Source organism: Fulmarus glacialis, unplaced genomic scaffold, assembly GCF_000690835.1.
Source record: "Fulmarus glacialis isolate BGI_N327 unplaced genomic scaffold, ASM69083v1 scaffold24153, whole genome shotgun sequence".
NCBI lineage: Eukaryota > Metazoa > Chordata > Aves > Procellariiformes > Procellariidae > Fulmarus > Fulmarus glacialis.
In genome coordinates this window covers 499-10,357 of record NW_009202653.1, presented here as the reverse complement: position 1 = coordinate 10,357, position 9,859 = coordinate 499, and the positions used below count along the sequence as shown (strand labels likewise).

The following is a 9,859-nucleotide window of genomic DNA, read 5'->3' as shown; positions in this document are numbered from 1 at the left end:
GCAGGGCAGAGCGGCGGAGAGGGAGCGGTTCGGTTTCCCCCGCGGTTCTTCATTTCAGCTGGTTTTGCGGTAAAGCCGTGTGCCGCCCGGCTCCTGCTGCAGATCGCCCTGGGCTGCTGGCTGAGGTTCGCCTTCTCTCTCCAGGGACGCTCAAAATCAGAAGCAACTTGTGAAAATTTGTCCGTGCGTGGCAGTGGTTACCATCCAGTTACCTCCGCGGGGATTCAGCCTGCCAGGTCTGCTCCCAGAGGGTCCGGTGCGGAGAAGGCTCCTTTGGCTGCTGGTGCCGACGGAGAGGTTGGCTTGGGCCGGGAAGGACTCCTGGTCTGGTAATGGGAACGCTGGTCTGAGCTCTGCAAGGGGAGCCCCGAGAGTGGAGCGGAGATCTCTATCACCCAGCTGAGGATAAGGAGGAATAAACCAGAGCTGATCCACTTCCATCCCACGGGAGCACTCCTGGGAGGGTAATTATTTCATGTTCCTATTGTTTTATTCCCTCAGCGGAGCAAGTTTTGTAGGAGCGTGAAAGAAAGTGGCAGGGTTAGCTGAAGTGGTGGATGCTTTGTGCATCTGCCGTGCTGGGAGAAGGGGATCGCTGCTGGGGACTCCCGGTAGCAATGCCGTGTCCGAGCTGGAGCCACCTGCACCGCCACGGTCCCGCCAGCATCCTCTCCCCTTGTCATCTGCCAAAGCTGGACCGGCTGCGGCCACGTTGTTCGCCTACATCTGAGTTGGTGTTTGTTGTTCCTGGGAGTTACTGCTGATGGTTCTGTTTTAAAGGGGTGCCGTGCAGTTTGACCGTGTAAATGCTACACAATGTGTGGCTGGAAGGGGCCAGTTCCTGGAGGCAACTGCATGCGATCCAGAGAGAAATTATTAAGATTCATTTTAAAAGTAGGTTTCACTGTGTCTGCTCTTTCCTCTGGGAAAGTGTTCCAGAGTCGCATCTTACTGCTGGAAAGAAACCTTATTCTTATTTCCAGCCTACTTATGCTGACGTTCCCCTTATCTGCCAGCATGTGTCAGGAAATACATGAGTATGTCAAAACTGAGAGTCAATGGGTTCTTTTTGCATCTCTTGCATCATCTTCCTGAGAACTAAAAAAGTAAAACAGGCTTGAAATGAAAACTAATGCTGCTAAGCGCAAAATGTAACTAATTAGGCTGGACACTGGCTGTTTGAGTGGCATTCTTTGTTTTGGTGTTTGCAGGAGTCATTAGTCACGCTGCGATGGCACTTCTTGTTAGCGTTGGAGAGCGGATCTTTCAGGTCTTACGTATGTGTCTTTCACTGGGAGTTCAGGGAGCCTCGTGGTACGAGGAGGGAGTACCAGGAGCCGGTTCCTGTCGGCTTTTCAGCCTGGCTCTGGGCAGCCTCCTGGCAGCCGAGCTCCGGACGGCTCAACGCCCCAGGACCCGGATCCTGTGGCTGCTTACGAGCCCTGGGTATCCCTAGCTCAGGGGACTCGGATCGCATTGTTGTGCACGTGCAGGAACCGGACTCTCTCGGAATCCTTTGTGCTCCTTCCTGATCAGCTGCAGTGTACAATGAACGAGCGCTCCGGCCCTAACAGCTGTCTCGTTTTTATTCTTGTCTGTAGCTTGGCGCCTTGGAGGAGAGAGGATGGCTCAGGAGACAAACCAAACCCAGGTGCCTCTGTTGTGTACCACAGGCTGTGGATTTTATGGCAGCCCCCGGACTAACGGGATGTGCTCCGTTTGCTACAAGGAGTTTCTACAGAGACAGCAGAGCAGTGACCGGATAAGCCCCCCAGGTAGAGGATTTTTGTCTGAGAAATCTATCTTAAATGGGTGCCTGGATGCAAACTGTGCTAAGCAACTGGGATAGAGCATGGTACTGGTACTGGCCACCAGCAGATTTATTCCCTCCTGGAAAACTTGTGTCTTTCCCTTTTCGTGTAGACCCAACCCTCTAAATCAAAGACCCGAGCCTTTGAGCACTTCTGTTCCCTGTAAGGGGGTCAGTTCTGTTCTTCCCAGTCCCAGCATTTGAGAAGCCCCATCCCAGTCAGCACCTTCCAGTAAACTGTAAAACCTCACTTGTGCTAACAGCGGCACAAATTTTTGGCTTTTACCTGCTCCCTGAGTTACGTGCTGACTGCTGGGAACCATGACAGATCCCTGAAATGAAATTTTATTTGGGAAGAATTTGGCCTTTTGGGTTTGCATAATTTTCTTATCTTAACAGTGTTGACAATCAAAAGCGATGAAATAAAAGGTTTGTTTCTTGCAGCTAAACAGAGCTGACATATCACCGAGCTGGGAGGCAGCTAGGTGCACAGAAAGGATGTTCTTTCCATCATTAGCAGGATTTTCTTTTGCTGAGAGTTTGTGCAGATGCCCCATGTACAGGCTTTGCAATACTGGTGAGAAACGCCTTCTAGAGATCTTTCACAGTTTTGTTCCTGAGTGTAATAATGGCCTGCCTTGAATTACCCACCCAAAATATATATTGGGAACACAGCTCTTCCTGACAAAGGGTTTTTCTAAAGACCCTGCCTTAGATCCTTGGCTGACATAAACCAACATGTTTCTATGGAAGCCAGTTCCTTTCAGCAGATGAGGATCTGGTTCTTATACCTTGGAGAAGTTGCAAAGTAAAGTTGGGTTCAAGGTATGTTGGTAACTGCAGCACTTTCCTTTACGCTGATAGGAGAATATTTATGCTGATGTGGAGTTTGCTTTGCAAGGTTGAGGAGAAGGGGAATCAAAGAATGACGGAGGTGTCACGGGTGACTGAAGTCAGATTTTACCAGATGTTAAAAAGCACACAGTAATGGAAGGCATTCAGCTGACAATTCCTGCGAATAAACTGTCATCCCTCAAAAGGGAGTTCGCAGATCCCGAGGAGCTAAACAGATCTCCATAAACGAGGCCTGCAGTCCTCAGGAAGATGAACTTCAGAAGGATGTTATTATGGTCCTGATACAAGGAGTCATTCCTGATCTAATGTAAGAATAGCTGCACTAGGTCACAGTAAGGTCCAGCACTGATGTGTTGTCCCCACAGAGACCTATGCACAAATTTGGAGGGGAGAGTATAAGAATAGGGGATCTGGGAGTGATCCCAACTGGGGTGTGCCCTCCCAGCTCCTGGTAGGGAGCAGGAGGTTAAAGCCTGCTGAAAGTGCTTGTCCTGCTCTCTCCTTGGCTGTCAAGCACCCGAGGAACGTGCTGGCGTTTTTAAGAGTTTACCAAGACTGTCATCTTGTCTCGTAGCACCCAGTGGTCCCAACAGCAGCCCCATGGCTTCAGATTCAATTGCAGGGCAGCGTGCAGAGGGAGACTCCGCGCCTGAGGATGTGAAATCCAGGTAGGGGCGTAGTCTACAGGGCGGGGGGATCTACAGCCGTGCTAAAAACCAGCCCTGGGACACAAGGGGTAGGCTCTCATCCTTCATATGGCCAAGGGGATCTGTAAAGCGGGCTAGATCACAGTTCACTGTGACCCTGGTTTATCTGGAAGACTGAGATGTCCCTGATGATTATGACTGATGCGTAGAGTCAGGTACCAGAGGGTCGGTAGGAAATTAAAACCTGTAGTAAACTAATGGCATCCTGGTTCTCTTAGAGCCAGTGCACCTCATCTGTCACTAGCTGGGTTAAACTGTTGGGTTTCAACTCATTCCTAAGTGAAAGTACCTGGTGACAATCCAGTCTGGAAGCTGTGACAGCAGGATTAGGGACCTCAGTCATGTTTGATAGGAAGGAAGATAGTACTGCACTGAGCTCTACCATTGCATTACAGCCCTGACTCACAACTCTCTTTTCCTGTCCCTGGACTTGTTTGGATGGGCTGTTGCCTTGGCTTTGAGATACAGTTGGGTGGAAAAGGAAACTGAGATCATCACAGACTCATTCCGTTTGTATCTATGAAGAACTTTGATCCCAAATCTCAAGGGAATTGGCCTGCTGTACTCCTGAGCTACCTCTGAGTATAATGAAATTAACTTAATGGGCTGAAGATCTCTCCCACATAACTGTTCATCAAAAGAAAATACTTGTGTTTGTTCTATGGTTTGTTTGTTTGTTTGTTGCAAATGCTCCCAGTGCTCAGACTCCTGTGACCCATCAGATGACGGCCATGAGCATATCCAGAGAAGAAAACAGCAGTGAGACAGAAGAATTCATCAAGACAGAAGAAGCCTCATCAGCATCTTCCTCATCAGGTAGATGGTTCGGCCTTTGCATGAGTCTGAATGACACCGATCTCGCAAGTCGGTTTGAGCAGGAAGGGGACTAACTCCAGGGGACAGTTGTTACCTCCCAGCAGGGAAGGTACACCTAGCAAGAGAGCTAAGGAGAAAACAGTTTGTCTGTTTCTGAAACGGGGAGGAGAAAAAATGATGTGCCTGAGGGCAGGCCGATAGAGATTGCTTTGTGGGCTGAGGGCTGAGTAGCTGCCAGCCCTCGACTCGCTGGCAGGAGGATAATCTTCCATGATGCCTATCCTAGTGAATGGCAGAAAGCCCAGAGCATCCCACAGCCTGCTGCACGGCTGTTGTTGGCTGCAGTTCCCTGCCATCTCTCGAGGGAGGAAAGGAGACGGATCCAGTGTAGTCTTGGGAGAAATGAGACGTCTTTGTGGCGGTGCCCAGGGGCAGCTGCTGGCTTGGTTGTTGTTATCCTGTGTGATGGGAGGCTTACCTGCCCCGCAGAAGGGAGTGTTAACGCTGTCGCTTTGTTTGCAAAGTGGGTACCTTGAAGTGATAGAGGAGCACGGGTGTCGTTGCCCAGTGGGGTACATCCTCCATTTGATGAGTTACAGGGTGAGCCGTTGTGTGGCAGCCGAGCCAAGTGACACTGCACTGGAGACACCCTCCTTCAGTTCAACTGACAGTTTGCTTGCATTCAAAGCTAAAAAAACTGCAAGAGTTGTTGGTTGCTAAAAAAACAGGCTCTAGTCACCTCACATGACTCTGCATTTTGGATTTGGTAATCCCTGGCCTGCAAGCCCAGGAGACATTTTACAACAGGCAGGTGAGAGACTATTTGGTGAAAGAGGCTTGGAAGAGCCTGCCCCTTTCTTCTGATTGTGGGATTTTTAGAAAGTTGTTTAGGGTCAGATCCACAAAGCTATCTCTGCCTCTAACTGTTTGTCTCCTTAGCCTGATTTTCAGAGCGGCGTGCACTGCAGATGTGTATCTGCTAGCAGTTGGAGCTCCTCCCTCCTGTTGATTTCTCTAACCTGCTTAGGTACTGTAGGAAATCCTGCTAAGCATCAGTGACCTTTAACAATCTGGCTTTCAGAGCTCAGTTTTCCTTTTGGTAGATTAGAGACAGTGTTGACTGTCTGTGTAAAGCATTCTGAGACCTACATACGAGGAACACTTACATAAGAGTTAGCAAAAATAATTAGTAGTACTTACCAGAGGTTAACTTTTTTTTTTCCTGTGAAGATTAACTCTAGGCTCAGCTGTGCAGTTGGGTTACTGTACATCAGTTAAGCTGTAGTGACTATCCAGATGCATGCTTAACCTATGGCAAGCACCAGGTAATTCTACTTAGTATTACCTTTTATCAGCAGGAGCTAAATGGCATCACGTTACCTTAGATAAACCGTAATATCTCCTTGGTGTTTCTGAGCCTTGAACTTAAGGAATTTGAAACAGAGAGAAAACATGAGGCTGTGTGAGATGTAGATCTCTGTGGAACAAGGCAAATCTCAGTTTGGGGTATGTCAGCCCGGGCAACGAGCACGCAGAGGTGTCTGGCACAGACCCAGAATCGATAGGGCCTCAAGCAGCTCGTGTAATAAAACAATGTGTTGCTTGGTTTATCAAGAAGAGTAGCAAAATTCTTGCCTCTGTTTCAGGTACCCTGCTTGAAATATCCCAGAACACAGCTGAGGGCAAGACAGCTTCAGAAAAACCGAAACAGAAGAAGAATCGCTGCTTCACTTGCCGGAAGAAGATAGGGCTAACTGGTAAGACCCTGGCTATGGGGAAGATTTGCCTGTGGCCTAACTAGTCTGGTTTCATAGCCCTGCGATCTCCTTGTGCTGTGATACTGCCTGGGTGCAGAGGGTTGGTGTGGGTCAGCGGTTGGAGGTACCTGTCCAAAAAATACTTTACATCCGCAAGACGTGGTGCTGCAGGGGAGGTGGGAGGGGAGCTCCGACCTGCCAACAGCGCTGTCCGAGGCAGTAGCCTGGGGAATCTGCCACTCACTGTCAGGGTCCCCACCAGCCCTTGGATGCAGGATTGTGGAACTGGATGGAGCCGTGCCTCTTGGGTTATTTCTGCCGCTTGGCGGAAGCTGCTTGTAGAAGCAAAGGCAGTGCTCACTGTGGATCTAGTTCTGCTCCTGTTCAGGTCAGTGGTAAAGCTTTCATGATAGCAACATGAACTGAGTTAGACCCAAACTGAAAATCACGCTCCAAGACTCATCCCATTTGTTAATGTTGCTTGACTTCCACCGTTAGCTTCCTGAGAGCGGGATGGCTCTCAGTGTTCAGCCTGTAAAGCTGAAGAGAGAGAAGTGCTGAGATGGTGTCAGGTGACTGGTATCAATGGGAAAACTACCCCTGGAAAGGCAATTCATGAAGCAATTAACTTGGCTGTGGTTTGTTAATAAAAACATCATTCCCCTAAATTGACTCTGGCATTTAGTGTTTCCCTGGAAAAAGTTAACTCTAGAGCCGTGCAGGTCACGCTGTTCTAGCAGAGCGCTCGCCTCTTTAGCCTCCTCGGTGCGTTCAGCAGCCAGGGACTGCACACACATTTCTGTTTTCACCGAAGTTGCTTTGGCTGCTTTTGCCCGGGAGGTTTGCCCAGTGTCTGACACTGTGGAACCCGAGCTTGCCTGGATATTTGAGGGTGCTGTCATAGAAAAAATGTGGGTTTATAAGCCTAAGACTGGGCAGGGTACTCTGTGCCCAGCCTTCAGATCTGCAGGGAGGATTGTTTTCCTGGATGAGTGTTTCCTTAAGAGCTTCAAACTGTGAGAAATTTCCTCTCCTTTAGGAATCAACTTGCAGAGAACTCCTGTGAATTCAGGGCATTTAGGATGAAATGCGTTTTCTCAAATAGGAGTAAACTGACACCTTGTAGCAAAGTATTTGTGGTCTTTACAGCCTGTAGGTGGAAAGACGTGAAAGGAAAGAGCGTGAGTCACTGCCAGCGCGACAGGGAGCTGATCTGCTGTCCTGCAGCAAACCCCCTTCCTGCTGTGTGCCTCAGTTTCCCAGTGTGCTGTGATAACGGTAGCACTTCTGAACAGCATTATTTCCAAGTGAAGTGACTAAATTATGAATTTTGAAGCCTAAATAGCTCGAAAGTGATCCTAATGAGGTGAAGGTTTTGCTGCTTGCTGGCTTACTGCTGGTCAGTCCAGATGCTGCTGCGTGACGCCTGGGGAGCCAAGCTGGCTCAGAGGGCTTGGCTCCAGCTCAGGCTGCCTCATTGCAGGCTGGGGAGCCTGGTCTGGATTAGCAATCTGGCACTCTGCAGTCCCCAGCATGTCCCTTGTCCCCAGGGAATGCAGAGAGCAGCTGCTCTGGGAGTGTTTCCCACCGCCGTGACAGCTGGGGCTGCCCAGAGCATGCGTGCGCTCACGGGAGCAGCTAAGCCAGAGGAAATCAAAGAGCAAGCCCCCCCACTGAGACTCCCTTTCGCCTGTCAGGGACAGTGGCCTCCCTCCCTCATCTGACCCTCTTTCTGCATTAGTGGAGTTTCCTGGCCTGGCAGGAAAGAGCGGGGGCCCTGCCGCCTTCCTGTCCGGCTGGACAGGGACTAATGCGGCTTTGTCTCTCTGCTCTTTCTCCCTTCAGGCTTCGACTGCCGCTGCGGGAACCTGTTCTGTGCCATTCACCGGTACTCCGACATGCACGCCTGCCCCTACGACTACAAGGCAGAAGCCGCCGAGAAGATCCGTAAGGAGAACCCCATCGTTATTGCTGAGAAGATCCAGAAGTTGTGAAGGGGGCTGAGCGGCTCCAACTGCAGCCAGGTGGCTTGGTGCTCCTCCCCTTCCTCCCAGCCTTCCTCTTCCTCCCAGCCCCATTGGTGGTGCCGATGGGGACTCCAGCAGCACACACGAACCAGCACCCGGACATAGAGACTCCTTGCACCTCTTTGGCAGAAAGTTGGCGTTCCTTCTCTTCCTTCCTGCCCGTACAACAGCCACAGCTCAGCTGATCCGTTCTCGACCAGCTTCCCAAGGGAAAAGGGACCGTCCTGCCCCACTGCTCCAGTGCCAAGACCTTTGGACTTGTCTTCCGCCGGGGCGGTTTGCGTGGCGCGGGCAGCAGGGCTCTACTGCCTTTCCCTTCAGCCGGCAGCTCCGAGTCCTGCGAACCACCTGGGACTCACGGCTGGAGCCCGTGAGCCGCCACTGGGCTTCGTTTCCTCTGCCCCACCGTCTCTTTGTGGTGGATGTAAACCGGGAGCTGGGGAGTCCCGGCAGCAAGGCTGCCTTCTGCTCCGCATGTGGTCTCAGATGCAGAAAAGAGGATTCTGTAGTTTTAATGCCCCAAATACCCCTTCCCTCCCTTTGAGACGCTGTTGTTGAAGCACCGGGATGGTTAAGCAGCAGAGTACCGGCACAGTAAAGTTATTTTGTGGTTTGAAGCGACGTAGACACGCTCCAGCCACAGGTCAGGACCTTTAGGAAAGTACTGCTCACTGCCTCATGCCTCTCGCCACGGGGAGGGAGCTGGCTTGCCAGGCTTGCTGCGTCCTGGGACGTGGCTGGGCTGAGGGACACCCCTGCAGCAGCCTCCCATGCATCAACATCCCCTGAATAACCGCTGGTCGCTTCCCAAGCGAGGTTTGTTGTGACACAGTGGCGCCTGCGCCTCTCCTCTCCCCTCCGCTCCCCGCCTTCTGCCTTACACGATTCTTTCTCATCAGGGTTGTGCACAAAGCTCAGATCGTCGAACCTCCGCTTCCTTTCCTGTCCCTGCACACAGGCGGACGGTGGGGACCCTTCCTCCCCCGTGGGCCTCACTGATACTCGGTGACAGCCTCTCTCCCCTATGAGCACGTTGCTGGACGGAGGGATCTGGGGCACAGGGAGAGGCACGTGGAGGGCTGCAGGGGAAGTGGAAAGTCACAAGGAGGGGCCTGGGGTGCCTCTGTTCATGTGGGGGCTTTCAGAGAAGCCCGTGGAGAGCTCTGGGCCCACTGAAAGACTCACAGAGGTCTTGGGGGTGCCGGAAGACTCAGGCAGGGCTCTGGGGTGCAAGGAAAGGCAAAAAGAGAGCTTTGGGGTACACTGAAAGTACTCAGAGGACTTGAGCACCCAGAGGGCTCTGGGGGGGGACACGTGAAGTGCAGGGAAAGCCAAATGCTGGGCTCGGTAGCAATCCAGAAAAAACCTGTGGAGGGCTCTGGGGCTGTTAGAAAGGAAAACGTGGAGCTCGGGTACATAGTGAAAGGCAGGCGGGGGCTCCTGGGGTGCACCGAAAGCCACCTCTGCACCACACAGGGTCTGCGCCCACCCCAGAGCACCGCGGGGGTGGGGGCTCTCCTCCCTGGGAACGCCAGCAGCGGGGCTGCAGCCACGGGGCTCCCAGCGGTCTCACAAGCAGAGAAACCCGGACAGATCCCAGGGGAAAAGCAGCAGCCTCTGCCCCACTTCTGGCCGTCCCACGCTTTGGAAGCATTTCCCTCCGCATCGGCTCGTACAAGGGCGTCGGAGAGCGGAGCCGCAGGGGCCGAACCAGCAGCTGGGGGGAAATCACGGCAACTCCTTCCAAGTGCCGGTTTCTTCCCCTGTAGATGGCAATTCTGCCCCGGTGATTGCGGGGGGATCGTTCTGAAGGTTTGGGTCTTCCTATCTGATTTCAGCTAAAGTGGTGTGGAAGGTACCGTCTTACGGGGTTGCCAGAAGGATATG

The 9,859-nt window shown here is 52.0% G+C and overlaps 1 protein-coding gene across 1 annotated transcript; it reads left to right on the top strand.

Annotated features, from left to right (window-relative positions):
• The first annotated feature begins 1,616 nt into the window (after nt 1-1,616).
• On the top strand, nt 1,617-8,125 carry LOC104074303 (AN1-type zinc finger protein 5-like). Its single transcript, XM_009574375.1, has 5 exons — nt 1,617-1,775; nt 3,240-3,333; nt 4,070-4,188; nt 5,835-5,945; nt 7,791-8,125. The coding sequence occupies exons 1-5, from the start codon at nt 1,625-1,627 to the stop codon at nt 7,937-7,939; spliced, it is 624 nt and encodes a 207-aa protein (XP_009572670.1). The 5' UTR covers nt 1,617-1,624; the 3' UTR covers nt 7,940-8,125.
• Nucleotides 8,126-9,859: the final 1,734 nt, after the last annotated feature.

Bases quoted from the DNA above. Each gene is read 5' to 3' on its own strand.
- LOC104074303 (XM_009574375.1), top strand. From the start codon at position 1,625: ATGGCTCAGGAGACAAACCAAACCCAGGTGCCTCTGTTGTGTACCACA. The intron at 1,776-3,239 runs GTAGAGGATTTT...CTTGTCTCGTAG, and splicing joins TGACCGGATAAGCCCCCCAG to CACCCAGTGGTCCCAACAGC. The intron at 3,334-4,069 runs GTAGGGGCGTAG...AAATGCTCCCAG, and splicing joins CCTGAGGATGTGAAATCCAG to TGCTCAGACTCCTGTGACCC.